Consider the following 21,167-nt stretch of genomic DNA (forward strand, 5'->3'; position numbering starts at 1 on the left):
TGAGAAATGGCACCAATGCCAATACTTTTTGGAGGGATTACTACCAAATGTGCAAGAATGGCTAATGGCAACAAGTGGAGGAGAGCTAATGTCAAAAAGTGCATCAGAGATTTGGGAATTCTTCCAGCGACAAGCGGATAATTCCCAACAACGGAGTCGATCACTCAGGAATACTAGAAGAATTAAAGGAGTAAATGAGGTTCAAATTGGCGAGTCAACTTCGGGAATCAAAGAAGTCAAGGAGATGGTTGAAGGTCTTGCTCGACAAATAGCATCGTTATCGACTGCTAAATCAACAGAACCACATGACCATGACTCATACTCAGATCAAGCCAATGCCATAGGTGTAATGAGAAAGCCATCAAATTACAACCCATACTCCAACACATATAACCCTGGATGGAGAGACCACCCCAATTTTTCATGGTCTCAAGGACTCCAACAGAATGGACCAGCAGCTCCAGCTCCACCAATGCAACAAATTTCTCAAAATCCTCAAGCCTCTCAGCCCCCATTTAGACCATACAATCAGAATCAGAATTTCTCTCAACCCAGACCATGGGAGGATTCATTCCAGAATCTCAAGAATCTTACTCACTCCACGATTGAGCAACAAAACCGCACCATTGATGGACTACGAAATGAGTTGAGAGCAGGCTTCAACTCACAAGCTCAATCGGTTTCAAGCCTCGAGAAGATGGTGGGACAACTTGCTTCTTCAGTTCAGACCTTGGCAATGACCGTTGAGAAAGGTAAGTTTCCAAGTCAACCAGTGCCTAACCCTAAAGGAGTGCATGAAGCAAGTACCAGTTCACCACAGCAGCATAGAGAAGTCAAAGCAGTAATGACCTTGCGAAAAGGAAAGGAAGTCGACAACAAAGTGGAGATGCCGGTGACAAAAGAAAATCAAATTGTACCTGTGAATGTTGAGGACTCATCACCGGAGGAGAAAGAAGAAACCAACCCACGGGAATATGTTCCCAAAGCTCCATTTCCTCAGAGGTTAGCTAAAGGAAAAAAGGGAAAATCCACAGGTGAGATTCTTGAAATCTTCAAACAGGTAAGTGTTAACATCCCTTTACTTGATGCTATTAAGCAAGTTCCATCTTATGCCAAGTTTCTTAAAGACCTTTGTACTAAAAAGAGAAACATGCATGTTCAAAAGAAGGCATTTTTAACAGAAAACGTTAGTTCTATCCTCCAACATAAAATTCCTCTAAAATGCAAAGACCCAGGCTCCCCTACTATCTCATGTAGCATAGGGAACCACACAATTGAGAATGCTTTGTTGGATTTAGGAGCTAGTGTAAATTTGTTGCCTTATTCTGTATTTGTGAAACTTGGACTGGGAGAATTACACTCAACTCCAGTGGTGTTACAACTTGCAGATCGGTCCACGAAAATACCTCGTGGTATTGTGGAGGACGTGCTTATCCAGGTAGACAAGTTTTATTTTCCTGTTGATTTCATTGTAATTGACACTCAACCAATACAGGATTCAAGGAAGCACATCCCCATTATTCTAGGCCGACCTTTCTTGGCAACTGCGGATGCTCACATTCAATGTAGGACCGGAAATATGCAATTGTCCTTCGGCAACATGACTATGGAGTTGAACATCTTCAACATTGCCAAACAACCTCACAATGCAGATGATGGAATTGTTGATGTGGATTTAATAGAAGCATTAGTTGATGACACTTTTGTTTCAAACCTTAGTGATGATCCTTTACAGACATGCTTAACTCACTTTGGTTTTGATTTTGATATTGACAGATCGGTCGAAGAGGTCAATGCCCTACTTGACTCAGCACCATCTATGGACACTAATAAATGGAAGTCAAGAGTTGAGCAACTAGCACCATCAGAGAAGCAACTCATTCCATCATCAGAATCACCACCGAAACTCGAGCTCAAACCATTGCCCAACACTTTGGAATATGCGTTTTTGGGAGAAGAAAATACTCTACCGGTAATCATCTCATCATCCCTAAATGACGAACAAAAAGGTAAGTTGTTGGATGTTTTAAAAGAGCACAAAGAAGCATTAGGATGGACCATAGCAGACATCAAAGGTATAAACCCAGTAGACTGCATGCATTACATTCACCTTGATGAAAATGCTAAAACTACTAGGGAGATGCAACGTCGGTTAAATCCTAACATGAAAGAAGTTGTTAGAACATAAGTCCTTAAGCTATTAGACGCAGGTATCATTTACCCCATTTCTGATAGTTCATGGGTCAGTCCTGTACAAGTCGTCCCCAAAAAGTCAGGAGTCACAGTAGTTACGAATGCTGATAATGAATTGATACCCACTAGAGTAACTACAGGATGGCGTGTATGCATTGATTATAGAAAGTTGAATTCTGTCACACGTAAAGACCATTTTCCTTTACCATTTATCGATCAAATGCTTGATAGATTAGCAGGCCATGAATTTTATTGCTCTCTAGATGGTTACTCAGGATATAATCAGATTCCCATAGCACCAAAAGATCAAGAGAAAACTACTTTCACTTGCCCTTTTGGCACATTTGCATATAGAAGAATGCCATTTGGATTATGTAATGCACCTGCTACATTTCAACGATGCATGTTAAGCATTTTTTCTGATATGGTTGAACGATTCCTTGAAGTCTTTATGGATGACTTTTCTGTCTTTGGTGATTCGTTTGATCAATGTTTACATCATCTAACACTAGTTCTGCAGAGATGTATCGAGAAGAACTTGGTCTTAAATTGGGAGAAATGCCATTTTATGGTAAAACAAGGTATTGTTCTCGGTCACATCATTTCGAGCAAAGGTATTGAGGTTGACAAAGCCAAGGTGGATCTCATTTCTAATCTTCCTCCACCCAAAACAGTCAGAGAAATAAGATCTTTCCTTGGGCATGCTGGTTTCTATAGACGTTTCATTAAAGATTTTAGCAAAGTTTCTAGACCCTTATGCAATTTACTTGCTAAGGATGTACCTTTTATCTTTAATGATTCATGTCTTATGGCGTTTGAAAAATTAAAACAGTTGTTGACATCATCACCCATCATTCAGGCCCCGAACTGGAAATTACCATTTGAGCTCATGTGTGATGCATCTGATTATGCAGTAGGAGCAGTATTAGGACAAAGAGTTGATCGAATTCCCCATGTTATTTACTATGCTAGTATGACATTAAATGATGCACAGTTGAACTATTCAACTACTGAAAAAGAAATGCTAGCAGTAGTGTTTGCATTAGAAAAATTTCGATCTTATCTCATTGGTTGTAAAATAATTGTGTTCACAGATCATGCTGCTCTTAAATATCTTCTCACAAAGAAAGATGCAAAAGCTAGACTAATTCGTTGGGTGTTACTTTTGCAGGAATTTGACTTGGAATTCAAAGATAAGAAAGGGTCAGAAAATGTTGTGGCGGACCATCTCTCTCGTCTCCATTTTGACACAATAATAGAACAATTACCATTAAATGAGTCATTTCCAGATGAACAATTAATGAGTGTGGAAGTATTACCTTGGTATGCTGATATAGTTAATTATCTTGTTACAGGTAAACTTCCAGAGCATTGGACCAAGCAAGACAAGATCAAATTCTTTGCGGAAATAAAGAATTTCTTTTGGGATGACCCGTATTTGTTCAAGTATTGTGCAGACCAAATTGTTAGACGATGTGTCCCAGAAAATGAAATTCAGAATATCCTTTCATTCTGCCATGAACAAGCTTGTGGAGGCCATTTCAGTGCTAAGAAAACAGCGACTAAAGTTTTACAATGTGGTTTCTATTGGCCAACACTATTTCGAGACGCTTACACTTTTTGTTCTTCATGTGATAGGTGTCAACGAATGGGGAGCATTACACGAAGGAACATGATGCCACTAAATCCAATTTTAGTGGTTGAGATTTTTGACGTATGGGGTATCGACTTCATGGGACCCTTTCCCCCTTCTTTTGGCCATCAATACATATTGGTTGGTGTTGACTACGTCTCAAAATGGGTAGAAGCAATTCCATGTAGGACCAATGATCACAAGGTGGTGATAGGATTTTTGAAAAGCAACATTGTCTCGCGCTTTGGATTCCCTCGAGCAATAATCAGTGATGATGGTGCCCACTTTTGTAACAAAGCATTCAAAGCTCTTTTGACAAAGTATTCAATCACACACAAAGTGGCGACCCCGTATCATCCGCAAACCAGTGGCCAAGTTGAGATCTCCAATCGAGAAATAAAGCACATATTAGAAAAAACGGTGAGGCCGGACAGAAAAGATTGGTCATTAAGACTTGATGATGCCTTATGGGCATATAGAACGGCTTTCAAGACCCCGATTGGGATGTCACCCTACAGGCTAGTGTATGGAAAAGCTTGCCACCTACCTGTGGAACTCGAGCATCGTGCATATTGGGCCATCAAGAAATTCAATTTTGACATGCAGCAAGCCAGCTCAGAAAGAAGATTACAGCTGGCAGAACTTGAAGAAATTCGCAATGACGCGTACGAAAATGCCAAGATTTACAAGCAACGAATGAAAGTCTTCCATGATAAGCAAATTATGAGAAAATCGTTCACTCCAGGTCAGAAAGTGCTTTTATTCAATTCTCGCTTGCACCTATTCCCAGGTAAGTTACGCTCTCGTTGGTCTGGCCCATTTATTGTTCATACTGTTTTTCCACATGGGGCAATTGAAATTAAAGACCCAAAGAACGGTGTCACGTTTAAAGTTAATGGTCAAAGATTAAAGCCATATCTAGAGTACCAACCACATGAAGAAGACACCGAAATAAATTTGAGTGACCCACCAAATTTGAATTGATTTTTTTTTCTTTTCGTTGATTTGATTTTTCTTTCTTTCTTTTTATTATTATTCTTTTGCTAATTGAAATTGTTTTTGCATAAGTGTGTTTATTTTACCATTAAGTTTTCTCTTATCATTTTTAATCATGAGTCTCATACTTAGACCGTTCCTCCTGAACATTCTTAAACCACTTCAACGTGTCAAAACTCATCTCAAAAGATAGATTCAATTTTGTAAAACACATCGCATTTGGGCTCTACAACCACCAGAGTTAGTAGCCTATGTTGAGGGTTTAGAACACCAACTCAGAGACATTGAGAGAAGTGTTTACGACATCCAGTTGGAGCTTGAGGTAAATTCAATAAGAGGACGATTTTAATTTTCTTTGTGTGTTTTAATTTGTTTTTCTATTTGTGTGCTTTAGTTTGTTACCCCGGTGAAATGGCGGATAACGGTACTCCGTGACAATCAAGTCGGTTACTTCAGTTTCCCATAATAACTGATATTCTGAGGCGAAGGTATGGACAGAAACGAGATTCTAGCGAAGCTTCACAAGCGATTCCCTTCACTTCCTCAGAATGCCCTCCTTACGATCTATAAAGCTCGGTCCGAACGCATGCGATTACTCATGAGGAATAACATACCTGCTGACATCCGTTGGTTAATCGAGGCTAAAGTACGATCGGCAGGTGAGTTACCTCCAAAATTTATTGCATACATGCCTGGTTGTGGTAAAGGAAATTATGCAAGAAAACGACGAGCTCGAAGAATTTCTGTTGCTTGTCATAAGTGTGCCAGAATGAGTTGCAATAAAAACCCATGTTCTTTAGGAATGGTGTCTGATAACAGGGAAGATAAGATTCAATTCATTAGGGATGGCTTGAATAAGGAGTCATTGGATGATATCCTTTTGTCTCTTGAAACGCATCCCAGTGGATATGTGCAAGGAGCGATTCTCCAGTTATGGCCGTTATTCCAGAAAGAGCATGCACGATATAGTCTCGGGAATCTGACTATAAACGACCCTGTTTGCCAGTTTATAAGAAAACTGGATAGGAAGCCTATCCTCGACCCATAGAGGGCGTTCAAGCCGTTTCTGGACGTAAAACTAGAGGAAGATGTGAGCCACAGTCGCAACTACCTGTAAATATCCTTTTACTTTATTGTTATTTTATTTCACTATTGTCTTATTGTTTGCATTATTGTCTTTAATAATTTTATTACTGTTTGCTTTTTTCCTTTTTACTGTTTTCTTTTTGACTTGCGAGCCACGTGCTTTACGCGTTATTTGACACTGACATATTACCTCATACACAACCATGACCCACTATCACTAAGACTCTTAAATGTGATTTCTTTTTTGTCAAGCACTCACAAATTGTTTTCGAGAAGTATCACAATGGCAGCTACTCCCAATAGACAATTCAAGAACATTTGTGTGCTTTCTGGATTTACCTATGGCAAACATAAAGAGTTCGTTGAGGCAGCCATAGATCTTGGTCGAAGCATAGCAGCGAGAAAATTACACTTGGTGTATGGAGGAGGTAATCGAGGGTTATCAAAAATGGTCTCAGAAGCAGCTTTTATCAGAGGAAGTCAAGTGTTAGGCATCATCCCAAGAGTCCTAAAACCATTGGGCAGTTCGTCTGACTCATCAACTGGAGAAGAGTTAGTCGTCTCAGGTATGCAAGAAAGAATAACTGAAATGCTTAATTATGCTGATGCTTTTATTTTCCTTCCAGGAGATCTTGCAACACTAGAGGCACTTATCACACTAGCATCTTGGGCCCATCTGCACATCCACCAGAAACCCATCGGTTTGTTAAATGTCAATAACTTTTATGATGGCTTTATCGCATTTCTTAACCATGCAATAAAAAACTATTTCATTCCCGCTAATGTGAAAAAACTCTTTATTTGTGCTCACACTGCTAATGAGCTACTGGATCTATTACAAGCTTATAGACCGGAGCCAGACCCTTGGACCTTTGTGTTGGAGCGTCCAAATAATGATGGTAACAGTAGCAGCAGTAAGAAGTACAAATTAGATTTAACTCTCCGCCTGTAAATATTTTCTTCTGTGTTGCACCACCCAGGTGATGTCTTCTAAACTCTACTTCTTTCATTTCAAACATTGAGGACAATGTTTCGTTCTGGTTGGGGGGAGGGAATAGTCGACAATTATGAAATTTTGGTTAAGTTTTTACTAATTTTTTGTTGTAGAAACTAACTGTTGCTAACTTTTTGTGTTGAAGATGGCTGAATATGGAGTGTAGTGACTCTAGAAACGCATCTTCATCGTTTAAAAAAAAATTAAAAAAAAAACTTAAAAAAAAATTAAGACATTTTCTTTTTTCTTTATTATGTGTTTATGTTTATTTTTCTTCTTTTTAATTTATCCTCTATAAAAATGCATTTTCCAACTTTTGAGTCGAAGATGGCTGAATATGGAGTGTAGTTCCTCTAGAAACGCATCTTCTTTAAAAAAAATAATAAAAAAATCATTTTCTTTTCTATCATTTTTGTAACTTTTCTAAATTAATTTTTCTACATCATTTTCACATTTCTGCATGCATATTTTTTTTTTTATGTTTAGAATAGGTTGGGGGGTAGAATGTTGTTTAAAAAAAAAAATTTTGATTTGTTTTAACATTGGGTGACATGATTAATTTAAATTTTAGTATTTGTATTATCTTTGGTCTTAAGTGATGTTACATTATGTTTGCTACTCTACATGTTGATGTTGGAGACATATATGAGTTGCTTGAAGGAATGAACATGTCATAATAAGTACCAAGTGAGTTTTTGAGCCTATCATTTTTCTTGGAGAGTAACCCTTTTGCCCATTCTTTATACAGCTTAATAGTTTATTATTGTATACACGATCTCTAGATTTCTTTTGAGTTAACCCTTAATAAAAAAAAAAAAAAAGTATGTTGCTACATTTGGAGGCCCATCTAACTAGTAGATATGGAAGGTTATTCAGAGCCCTAAAAGACGATGGAAAGGCCATCTTTGATCCGTTTGAGCCTTTCTAGCCATCCCTTTTATTAAATATCCATAGTTAACTCTTTTGAGCCTTTAAAAAAAAAAAAAAAACATTTTCTTTGTCAACTTATCATCTTGACCCACTCCGATTTGGAGTATTACCCGATGTCTTATAAGTTCCATCACCTATTTATGTTTGAGAAAATGTAAATAATTATTTTGTTCAGTGAAGTTATGCCAAATAAAAGCAAAAAAAAAAACAAAAAAAACAAAAACAAAAACAAAAGTTGTTGTTTCAAAAGAATAAAAATAGGTGAAATCCACCTTGCAACTTCCAAAAAAAAAAAATTCTCTGCATTTTTCTCAAACATACACTTTGTTTTCCTTATTTCCCTTCTTTGTTAACCATGTCCCTAGCCTACGTTACGTCCTAATAAAAGTCCTTCTTGATTTTAGGGAACTATAGTCCGAAGTAGAAGCTAGTTATATGGGCTAAAAAGATGTAGTGATGCATAATTAAAAAAAAAAAAGATAAATAAAGTGGGTTGACTAACATTTTATTTGACTTGAGATCGTATTATTTCTAAGCTGAGGGCATATTTATTTCATCTTGGTGAGAGCATGTGATATCACTTCTTTATTATTTTCTCTCTCAATTACCATTCATTAGAGTGACTATTTTTATTGGGATTAATTTATTTGTGAGAGTGTCACTACTTCCAGTGAGATTTTGGGGTTTGACATGTCTACTGGGCTAATTCATGTGGATGGTTGATGTGGGTGTGATGTTGCTTTAGACTGGAGATAATGCTTATACTTTTATTTGATTGCTATCATTAGTCTGATGGAATAAATACGAGTGTTTCTATTAAAAAAATATATATATTTTGAATTTGAATTTTGTTTTCGCTTTATTTGCTAGGGACTAGCAATAAGCTGGTTGGGGGGTGTGTTGAGTGTTAGAAAATGCATATTTATAAAGGAGAAAACCGTCATTTTACATTTTAAGTCTTACTAACAACCCTTACTTTTATATATTTAACCTTCTTGTGATTTAATTACATGTGTTTTATTTTAATTAAGTATTTTATGTATTTTAGGGGCATTATAGTCATTTCACAATAAAGGAGAGATCAGACGGCAAAACGGACATCACTTTTGAACTCAGGACGGTCGAAAACCTTAGGAGGAGCATAAAAGGAAAAATGGCACTATTCACATATACGGTACTATTCACGTGTATGGTACTGTATACGTTACTGTTCACGACACTGTTCACATAAACGGATGATGACGTGGCATTGACCGATGATGTGGCATTGACTGATGAGGTGTCACGATCCTGTTGGACTAAAATTCTTATGTACTGTTGATGGTGACGTGGCAGCATATCAGTGGACGAAAAATCTCGCGTACGATGCATGCATCACACAGGATTATTTTCAACCAAACCGCGTTACTGTTCATCCGGGTCAAACCGTGTTACTGTTCATCCGCGTGGTCAAACCATGGACTGTTGACTGATGACGTGGCGCAATCCTGAGCGTCCAAACTGTTTTTAATCCGATGGCCATGATTTACTCCATGTATCTATAAAAAGGGGGCCTCCCCCCCCTAATTTGATATCTCTGAATCCATTTTTGGGATCCATTTTCTGTAATTCCTTCTCCATCTTGTATTTTCTTCGTATTTTAATAAATTCCCATTTTGCCCCTAGTTCAACTATGAGTGGCTAATTTTCTTTCAAGCTTGGGTTGAAGGTGAAGTCTCAACATGTGTCATGGGCTTTATTTGGTAAATTTATTTTCTCTTCCCCTCTAGTTTTTGTGGATGTTTTGACTTCTCGTCGACAAATAATACTAATCTTGTCTAGTACCGCCTTGGTTTCACCGGCCCTCTAGTATAAGGTTATTATTATTTGGTACGATAAGCCCTTAGCACCATATTGATTAGAGCGTGGTTCATGAGGTGTGGATTCCCCCCTCATGATTTAATTGGCATTAATAAGGAATATTTAGCCCATGATGCATGTTGATACGGATCCAGATACCCAAGTACGTCATTTCAATAGAATTCTCTTCAATTTATTCTCACCATTTCAATACCAATTTTAGAATTTATTCTCTCCATTTTAATTTAAGTTTTAGCATATTCCAATCATTTCCACCACAAATCCAATCACCCATTCACAAAATTAATTCTACACAATTAAAATCCACCTCCTCGTGGGATCGACACTCGTCACCATTAATCTATACTACAACAGATTCGTGCGCTTGCGAGTACATTAAAATTTTCACAACAAAGGTCAAATGAGGAAAATGTGAATGTTATTGTTCATGATGATGTTGATGGGATAACAGTTAGTGATCCAACACTGGGGAATGTAGCACATTCCAATAATAGATATATGCCTAGAGTTAATTTGTTTACATGCAGCAGTTCATTCGACACTGATAACTCACATTCTAATACTATTAACTTGCCATCTACGGAAATTGTTGGTGATAGTGATTGGTTAATGGGAAAAAAATTGTTTAGTTCGAAAGAAAAGTTGCAACAAGTGCTTTTTATGGAAGCTCTAAGGAAAAATTTTGAGTTTAAAACCTTCAAGTCGGGGAAGAATATTCTTGTTGTTAAGTGTGTTGACGATACTTGTAAGTGGCGACTTCGTGCTCTGAAGTTTGGGAGTTTGAATATGTTTAAAATCACAAAGTACTATAGTGTCCATAGTTGTGCACTTGATGTCCGTAACAGAGATCATCGTCATGCTTCATTTAAACTTATCGGACATAAGATTTGTCATAAGTTTGATGGTGCTTCATCCTCATATAGGCCTGGTGATATCAAAGAAGATTTTCAGAAACAGTTTGGGTATGAAATAAGTTATCACAAGGCATGGAAAGCAAGAGAATATGCAGTGGAGAAAGTTAGAGGCACGCCTGAGGATTCATTCAAGTTACTCCCTTTATACATGGAAATGTTAAAGAAGAAAAATTCGGGCACCTGCACGTTTCTTGAAGTTAACAATGCAAATAACTTTAAATATTTTTTTATGGCAATTGGGGGTTGTATACATGGATTTATTTCATCAATAAGGCCAGTCATTGCAATTGATGGCACGTTCTTGAAGGGAAAATTTAAAGGAACTTTGTTCATTGCGACAGCACTTGATGGTAACAATCAACTTTATCCTGTTGCATTTGGTGTTGGTGACAGTGAGAATGATGCATCATGGGGATGGTTTCTAATGAAGTTAAAAGTAGCAATAGGCGAAGTTCCTAATTTTTTTTTCATTTCTGATAGGCACCCAAGTATCCAAAAGAATGTTAACATCGCATTCCCAAATGTTGCATATGGTATTTGTACGCACCATTTAAAGCAAAACTTACGAGCTAAGTTTAAAGAAATCGAGGTAGGTGCAATTGTTGAACTAGCTGCAAAAGCTTATCGACCACAACATTTTAATTACTTTATGAATGAGATACAAAAGGTCGATGAAAGAGTTGTTAAATATCTTCAAGATGCAGGGTATGAGAAGTGGGCTCGTTGTCATTTTGATGGGTTGCGTTATAGTATTATGACAACAAACATAGCAGAATCCATGAATTCTGTTCTTAAAAACCCCTGACAGTTGCCCATTCACAAGTTATTGGATTCAATCATTGATAAGCTACGGGAGTGGTTTTGTGATAGGCGAGAAGAGGCAGTTAATTGTCATACTCGACTTACAAAATGGGCTGAAAAGGAGTTGTTAACAAAATCTGAGAATTCTCGTACATATAAAGTGGTGACACTAAATATGTATGAGTTTATTGTTAAATATGGTGACCTTAATGGTCATGTCAACATTCTTGACAAGACATGCAGTTGTCGGGAATTTCAACTCGATCAACTACCTTGTGAACATGCATTAGCTGTTTGTAGGTATCGAGAAACATTGTCTGTATATGACATGTGTTCTCGTTACTATTCCAGTGAAGCATGGGTTGCAGCATACGCAGAAACAATATATCCTGTTGGCACAGAAAAAGAATGGGAGGTTTCAGAAGAAGTGCAAAGTAATGAGGTTTTGCCCCCTGTGGAAAAACGGAAAAAGGGTCGGCCACAAAAAATTAGGATACCATCACAAGGCGAAGAGAAGTTGCGCCGTAAGTGTGGTAGGTGTGGTTCTCGAGGACATAATCGACTAACTTGCAGTGCACCAATCCCACTGTCTAACAATGAGCCCGTAGTTAGACCAAATGAAACATAAACAAGCACATGTACTACTATGAACCTTATATACTTGTTATTTTTTGTTGTTTTCATTTTTTTAATATCTTTCATATTTAGTGATAAATTTCTACCTTTTTGTTTCGCAGATGAATAACCGTGTTTGTGTGTCTTTATAAGAATAAGTATTGAAGGGAGGTGACCAGATGCTTATAAAATATGTACCGCGTTTTTGGGTTGAATATGCCAAAAATTTATGATGAATGTTAAACAACTTCCATTGTATTACGACTTATTTATGTAGTTAGTGTCATTTATTTGAAGTTTGATATGTTTAAAATCTATATTGATTGTGTCATCAATATAATTAATGATTGAAAAGAGTTTTTATTCTGTGCACATACCCGAGTACAATCGTGTATTTTGGCTATTACAGAACTGGTCATATTTATTTCTAAATACTCGACTACAGTCGTGTATCTGTGCAAATACCCGACTGCAGTCGAGTATTTTGTCACAGAGAGCTTGTCATGTTGATTTCTAAATACCTGATTGTAGTCGTGTATCTGTGCAAATACCCGACTGCAGTCGAGTATTTTGTCACAGAGAGCTTGTCATGTTGATTTCTAAATACCCGACTGTAGTCATGTATCTGTGCAAATACCCGACTGCAGTCGTGTATCTGTACATAAACTCGACTGCAGTCGTGTATTTTCTTACAGTGTATTCCCTGTGCATATATGGCAATCCTGTTATATATCACATAGATTGTACAAACTATCTTATCTATCATTAATATAATTAACAAAGAAATAAAATATATTAATGTTGTCAATTGTCTTTATTGACATCAAATATCAATAACATCCTCGTCATAACTATTACATTTCATAGTCCAAAAAATGACACTATTATGATCGATTTATTGTCGATCACGTTAATATGATCGATTTTCCCCTCAATGTTATCAATCTTTGTGTCCATATTCTTCATGGTATTTTCCATCTTGGCAATATTTTCTTCAATGTTTTGAATGCGACAACTAAGATGAGTAACCTTCTCCTCGAGAATAGAACCATCAAACGCACGGGAGGCATGTTGAGACGGACCACCCTGACATGTGTAAAAATTTTCAAAATATTATATTAGCCTTGATGTAGTCGTGTACAGTCATGTAAGGTATCCATTACACAACCACAGTCGAGTGAAGTATTTATTACCCGACTGTGGTCGTGTATAGTAGAAAATGAAGTAGTGTATCAAAACTATTGAAGCAAATATATATTTTCGAGGACTGAGAAATACAAATAACCATAAACTAAAATCATTTGACTCAATAGAAAATGAAACAAATATTACAACAACAAAGCAATCAAATCAAAAGTTCCAAAGTCGATGCTCATAAATAGGCTGCAACTTAGTATTTTGTTTACTAAGTAATGAACTTATTGGATAATAAATAAGTTAGTATCGCAGTATTTTGTTACTTACTCCCTTCATAACAGATATGCATAAATAGGTAAACAATTTATGGCATAAATTACAGCATAGTTTAATAGAACAGTGACTTACCTTTTTTTTTATGACCTCAGCTGGTATTGATGCTGATTTATTTAAATGTTCTGGAGGCAATGTTCTTGGACCACTGGAGGTGGGTGCACCATCTGAATCACTATCATCAGGAAAACCATCAAAACTATTTAACTCACTATCATGTGATTCATTATCTTCATGTGAAGGATTTTCTTCTGCATGACTATCTGACTCAATAGCATTATCATTCTCTTCACCGATCTCTTCAAGCCACTCATCTTCACTAAAATAGCTCATGTAATGCTTATTTGCCTCGACATCTCCGGTAGCATGTAATTTTTCTATGAAAACCATCCTGGAGGCTTTTTTATTCAATACATTCATTTGAATCTCTTCAAACTCTTTAGGCTTTGTTGATTTCCATCTCAAAATCCTTGGAAATAAATCACCATAACGCTTTGCACATTTATCACCGATGACGGAAACTGCTTCATATGCCCACACCTATATAATCATTGACACAATTTATTTTCAGCAAAAAAATTGGTAAATTCTAAATAGAAAGATAATACTCAATAAGCGATTAATAAATTAGTTTAGTTTTGTTACCATAAAAGCATGAGGGAAACCATGTACACTATACGTTGCTCCCTTGTATTTAGAATCCGCAGTTGACTTCTTCTTAGGCTTCACCACACGCTCTACAATGCCTTTTCTCAAACTACCAATGGTCATCTTGAAAGAAATGCGTCCCCAGGGAAATTCATTAAACTCGGTAAAATTGTCCACAAGGAGTACATTAGTTTCATTTATATGATTTCTATTCTCCTTTCCAAGTAACACGGACTCAACAAAATACAACATGGCCAGCTTGACCATTTTCATGTCATCAGTTGACTTAGCCTGCAAGAACTTTGTACGAAATTCTTGTGTTGTGATTGCACAATTTCCATCTAGGAACTCATCAACTATTGTGTAATCATCATCATTATTTTCAGTATCGGGCTCATACGATGGACTGCAATCTAAGCCTGTCACCAAGGCAAACTCCTCCAATGAAAATCGAATATTTTTTCGTCCGATCCTAAACCACATTGCATTTTCATCTGATTTCACTTCTCTCAATAATATGCTGTGGAGTAACTGAGCAGAAAACTTTAACTCTTTCACATCCAAAAAATGACCGAAACAAGAACGCCTGAAAATATTTTTCTGCGCCTCAGAGAGTTTATCTTTAATGTCCTTCACTGCCTGTAGTGATGATCGATTTGAAATCTTTGCTTTGAAGTATTCAGATTCCTTGATCTTCGGTTCCATCTGCATAAATACAAAAATATTTATCAATCAATATATAAAATGATTGAAAAGTTACATAATAATATATTTTAAACCAATCATAAAAATTACACGACATACTAGTCGAGTAAATCATTCATTACACGACTACAGTCGAGTAAATCATTCATTACACGACTACAGTCGAGTAAATCATTCATTACACGACTACAGTTGAGTAAAACATGCATTGATCTACAGTCTACTATATAAACTATAGATTTTTTGTAACATTGGAAATACAGTGTTCATACCCAATGCATGTCCAGTGAAGAATTCTTTACAAACTACAGTCCAGTAAAGAACTAATTATGCGAATATAGTGGAGTAAAATGTTCATACCCGACTGCTGTCGAGTAAAGTATTCATCACACAACAACAGTCATGTAAAGAATTCTTTACTCGACAGCAGTTGTGTATGAAATTCTTTACTCGACGGGTAAAGAAATTCTTTACACGACAGCAGTTGTGTAAAGAATTCTTTACACGACTTCGGGGTAAAAGTCAGGTAAATAAATGTTTTACACAACTGCATTGGAGAATTCTTTACACGACTCCATAGTAAAAGTCATGTAAAGAAATTCTTTACACAACTGCATTGGAGGTTAGATTATAATAACAACTAAAAAAAGGAAATTGAGCTGCAAATCACAACCATAGACTACACATAGTAGAATACAATTAATTAAACGAAATCAATAAAAAAATATAAACAAATTAATTGGTGAGATGTATCAACAGTGAACTGTTCAGCTCCTGAATCAACTTTAGTTATGGCTATTTTATGTGATTTCAGCATTGAAGTATTTGCAGGTACTATACAGAGGCATCTCAGTTCTCATATTGTGATTTCAACATTGAAGTACTTCCCAATTTCAAAATACTGGTAACAGAAACACATTTTGGCAGTAAAACATTTTTCCTGACAAATTTGTAAACCACAAGTTATTCCTCTTTTTCTCTTTTCTAATCTAACATTATTAATCAAATAAACTGCAATTAATTTGTTCAATGACTTTATCACAGCTTCATGAACTAATTTCAAGACAACTCCTAGTCTTAGTTCTCAACTATAAGTATTGAAGTTGGGTTGATTATTTCTCGATAGAAATGACACCAAATTCGAAATTGATGTGCATTTTATATGTGTAATTTGCCCAAAAAGAATTAAAGATTCAAGAACCTTGCAAGGAGAGAAAGTTGCCGTGTGTGCAAATGTGGTCCACTTAAATAAAAATGAAATTATGGAGACGAACAAAACAACAAAATGTACACGTTGCCATCTGCATTCACTCAAAACTCAATTCGCTTAACCGGGCCATATACTCCTCATGGATGGAAAGTAAAATCTTAGTCCCACCTAACATTTCCACAGATATTAAATTGATAAATTACCTTCAATTTTTCTCGTTTTACTTATTTTGCCGCGTTTCGATGAGAGTGTAGAAGAGTTGTTGTAAAATGGAAGATGAGATGTTGAAGGAGAGTGGGGGAATTGCAGCTACTGGTTTGCACAAAAGCGCCGTCGATTTACTTGTTTTGCTGCGTTTCGGCTAGAGCGTGTAGAAGAATTGTTGTAAAATTACAGGGATTTGTAAAATGGAGAAAGAGAAATCCAGAAGAAGGGTTGAAGGAGACGTTGTTCTGTTCGTGAGAGAATTGGGGGTTTTGTTAATTGGTTGTGGTAGTTTGGTTGATTTAGGTTTTTCATTAGGTTAATTTCGTAACTGCACATAAAAAAAAGCATATACAGATAATTTTTAAGTATGGGGCTATTTTTAGACAAATACCCTATTTTTGGGGTATACCACAGACAAATCCCTGTTCTTGGCCTTTTTTAATGGACCCATCTGGTTGCTGCATATAGATGTCTTCTTCAAGATACCCGTTAAGAAACGTAATTTTGACATTCATTTGCCAAATTTCATAATACAACGCTGTAGCAATAGAAAGCAGAATTCTAATGGATTTAAGCATAGCAATCGGTGAAAATGTTTCCTCACAATCGATTCCTTCTTTCTAAGTATACCCTTTGGTTACTAATCTTACTTTAAATGTTTCCACCTTTCCATCTACTCCCTATTTTTCTCTTGTAAACCCACTTACACCCTATAGGTTTTACCATATTTTGTGCCTTTACAAGTTCCCAAACTTTATTGGAATACATAAATTCAATTTCTTAATTTACAACGTTTTTCCATAGTTCAGTATCTCCATCTAATAGAGCTTTATTGTAACTAGTGGGATCACGTACTTGTCCATCTGAGATAGATGTACAAGTTTCTCCTAGTAACATGTACCGTGCTGGTAATTTAACTACCCTCCCACTACGACGAGGTTCTATGGGTGGCTGTTGTTCAAGGGTAATATTATGATGGTCATATTGTTGCTTTTCTTCATGTTGATTAATAGGTACCGAAATATGAGCATCAACATTATCTCTTGATAACACTTCCAGTATTGCCTTACTCTTAGGTTTGAAGTTATTCATATAATGTTCCTTAATAGAAGTGAAATGTGTACTAATAATTACTTTTATGTCTTGAAGATTATAAAATAAACCTCTCCTTATTCCTTTGGGATACCCAACAAACATACAAACCTCAAAACATGAATCTATTTTGTCGGCCTTTGGTTTTAGCACATGTGCTGGTGAACCCTAAATATGGATATGTTTCAAACTTGGTTTGCAACTTGATCATAATTCTATTGGGGTTCTAGGCATTGACTTAGATGGAATTAAGTTTAATATGTATGTCATTATTTCTAGTGTTAATTCCCAAAATGAGATGGGTAATATAGAATAACTAAGCATAAATCTCACCATATCCAAAAGAATTCTATTTTTTCTTTCAGCTACACCATTTTGTTGTGGTGTTCCTAGAGTTGTTAGTTGAGATATAATCTCATTTTCAACCAGATACTCTTTAAACTCTCCTGAGAAATATTCACCCCTCGATCAAATCGAAGTCTTTTTATGTTCTTACCTAATTATTTTTCTGGCTCAGTCCTGTGCTCTTTGAATTTTTCAAGAGCTTCAGACTTATGACGTATTAGATAAACATAACTATATCTTAAATAATCATCAGTGAATGTGATGAAATACTCGTAACCTCTTCAAGCTTGTACATTGATTGGTTCACATACATCTGTATGTACCAATTCAAGTAGTATTGTTGCACGTATTCCTTTAGCCGAGAAAGGCGTTTTGGTCATTTTTTCTTCTAAACAAGATTCACAAAGTGGCAACGATTCATTTTCCAATGGACCTAAAAGTCCATTTTTTATCATTGTTGTGGCATGCATATAATAGATTAAAGGACTTAAATGATATAAATTATCTTCCAATGTACCAAAACTTATTAGTCTATTATTTTTCAAAATAGAAATAGATGAACTAAAATTTATAGTGTACCCTTATTTTGACAAACAAGCTACTAAAATTAAATTCCTCTTAATGTCTGAAACATAACGATAATTATTCAAAACTGAAGTCTCATTAATAAAAGATAATAAAACAAATCCAGTCTTCACTGCTGACACGAATTGGTATGTCCCTAACTGTAGTTTAATGCTTTTTTCACTTAGTTTCCTAGTTTCCTGAAACCAAAAAAATGAATTACAAATATGATTAGTTGCTCCAGAATCCAAGACCCAACTGTCAACAAGATTATGAACTAAGTAAGTCTCTATGACTAAAAGATTTTCCATACGTGATTTTACAATCTTAGGGCAATCTTTTTTATAGTAACCCTTTTGTCCACACTTGAAGCACTTGCCTTTCGACTTGCCATCTTTCTTAGTAAACGGTTTCTTTTTCTCAACTTTATTCCTTTTGCCTTTTGGCTTAGGCTTAAAAGAAGTACATTTTGTTTTAGTAAGGTTAATGCTTCCATGAGATTTTTCAACAAGATAAATCTCTTCAGTTGAATGAAGTTCTTTAATCAAATCTGTTAAAGTCATATTTCTTTTATTCATATTATAATTGACCTTAAACTCCTTGAATGTTTTAGGCAGAGATTCTAGCACCATGTCAATCTTTAAATTATCATCGATCTGTGCACCCTTAATCTCAGCCTCATTCAAATGATCCATTATTTTCAGGATATGATCACGAACTCTTGTACTATTTCCCATCTTGAAGTTCATAACACCTTTTAGCGTTGCTTGTCTCGCAAAGCGAGTACTCTGCCCAAACATCTCTCGAAGACTCTCCATTATTTCAGTGGCTATTTCCATGTTCTGATGTTTGGTCTGCAAAATATTATAGATAGAGGCTAAAATGTAGTATTTTGCCATTTCATTAGCTTTTTGCCATTTTTCATAAAGCCTCCTCTGATTTCTACTAGCCTCCTCTGCTGGTTCAGGAGGATATGGTTGGGTTAAGACATATTTATAATTTTCAGCAGTTAGGACTATAAATAGATTTCATTTCCAATCTGTGTAGTTCTCGCCAATGAGTTTGTTTTGACTCAGAATAATGGTGAGTGGGCTTAGGAAAGACATTTTCTGAAAAATAAAATAGATATGTATAAACACTTTGAAACAAATAATGTTCACAATAAATAATCTAAAATGCAAAAAAACAAAGTTTTTTATTTTATTGTAACAATAATTTAGTACTGTTTTGGCAAGCTAGTCATTAGGAAAGGCATGCCTACACTTACTAGACTCAATTAATCATTAGATTATTTACTTTCATGTTGAAACGTGATAAATAATTATCGTTATCTTTTAGGGCCAAAATTTGTTAACAAAGCTTTGTTGGGAAGGCTAACAAATTTTTGTTGAGTGTATAACCGTTGTTTTAATCTACGTATCTTTCATATCATGCAGCCACTGTTAGGGTGATCACCAGATTCAATTTTATCTGTAAAGAAGTTCATTAAATAAAATGTCTAATATATATACTCTCTTTAGGGAGTAACACTGTATCATGAAGTTGAGGTATATATATAATTTTATTATTGCACTAACAAGGGAGCCCGTGAGAAAAATAATCTTAAATTTTCCCTCTCCCACTCAATACTTTAAAGTTAGTTTTTCCTTTCAAACAAGTACATATTATATCTTATATTATTAATTGGATGCTTCCTAAAATAATATTATCTAGAACAAATCTAATATTATTAAGCACATGCAAATGTCAAACAATATATATATCTAGATTCATAATATATAGATGCCATGTATTTTATGATACCAGTATTATGATGCATAAAGTGACACTTCCTATTTTATATGACATGTTATCATGACATATTATTAATCATATAGATAAAAATAATTAAACAATCTCAATTCATGATTTTCCTAAGAAAAAATCGACTTAATCTATAAGCCTAATATCTATTGGGTTTCAAGTCAACGTCCATCTTTCTTCTTTCTTTTCCTTGTATTGCTCTTATCCATATAACTATTGGCTTGGGGACTATGGGGCTTTTAAAATTTATGCGTAGTTCAATTTTTATATTTAAATTTGGACACATAAATAAAAATTCTATTGGGTCTTATTTTTTTAATATATATATATATATCGATCCAATGAATTTAATAAAATAAGTCCAAATTTATCTTCAAAAACTCTTAAGCCAAATAAATTTTATTATGGCTCTACCAAATTTTCATTTCAATTTTGAAATCTCTTAAATGGGCTTGGGACCAATATAAATAAATTTGGACAAATAATAACTATTGGGCTTATCAAAATTCTATGTATATTATCCAATTGATAGCCAATAATGGACTTGGATCCAATATAAATGAATTTGAATTTTTCAGCCCAAAACCAAAAACACTTGGGCTACCGTAAAATAATGAAACTATAGGGTGCCATGGGGTATAAACCAAAAACCCTAAATAACTTATTTTTCTTCCAGCCGCTACCAGCATATACTGTTGGACTTAAATCCAACAGTATAAATTGGTGAGACAATAGGGTGTCTAATGAGAAAATCCAAACAAAATTGAAATTAATATATAAAATCAATTTTCAATATGAAATTTTAAAAAATTACTCATCCTTTTTTAAAATCTTTTGTAGGATAATGTAATTTTAATAATAGTGATTTTAAAAAATTATTATAATACTAAAAATTAATTTTTAATTTTTCAAAATCACTTTTGAATATCTTAAAAACAATTTTGAGTGGCCCCCAAATAATTGAAATTAATATATATAAAGTTATCTTTACAATTAGGGATGACAACAGGGTGAAATGACGTGAGGGGGAGGAGCCATACCCCATTCCCCACCCTTCTAAAAATTTTGTTCCCATTCTCCACCTCATTTCCAAAAATATTT

The 21,167-nt window shown here is 35.3% G+C and overlaps 2 protein-coding genes across 2 annotated transcripts; both read left to right on the forward strand.

Annotated features, from left to right (window-relative positions):
- Positions 1-10,190: 10,190 nt before the first annotated feature.
- Positions 10,191-11,411, forward strand: LOC107174496 (uncharacterized). Its single transcript, XM_015525451.2, has one exon. It carries the CDS (start codon positions 10,191-10,193, stop codon positions 11,409-11,411), a length of 1,221 nt encoding a protein of 406 aa, XP_015380937.2.
- Positions 11,412-11,582: 171 nt separating this feature from the next.
- LOC127899363 (uncharacterized) lies at positions 11,583-12,035 on the forward strand. Its single transcript, XM_052432722.1, has one exon. It carries the CDS (start codon positions 11,583-11,585, stop codon positions 12,033-12,035), a length of 453 nt encoding a protein of 150 aa, XP_052288682.1.
- Positions 12,036-21,167: the final 9,132 nt, after the last annotated feature.

The sequence above is a fragment of the Citrus sinensis genome, chromosome 8 (assembly GCF_022201045.2).
Source record: "Citrus sinensis cultivar Valencia sweet orange chromosome 8, DVS_A1.0, whole genome shotgun sequence".
Taxonomy (NCBI): domain Eukaryota; kingdom Viridiplantae; phylum Streptophyta; class Magnoliopsida; order Sapindales; family Rutaceae; genus Citrus; species Citrus sinensis.

Coding starts and splice junctions, on each gene's coding strand:
- LOC127899363 (XM_052432722.1), top strand. CDS start 11,583: ATGTATGAGTTTATTGTTAAATATGGTGACCTTAATGGTCATGTCAAC.
- LOC107174496 (XM_015525451.2), top strand. CDS start 10,191: ATGCCTAGAGTTAATTTGTTTACATGCAGCAGTTCATTCGACACTGAT.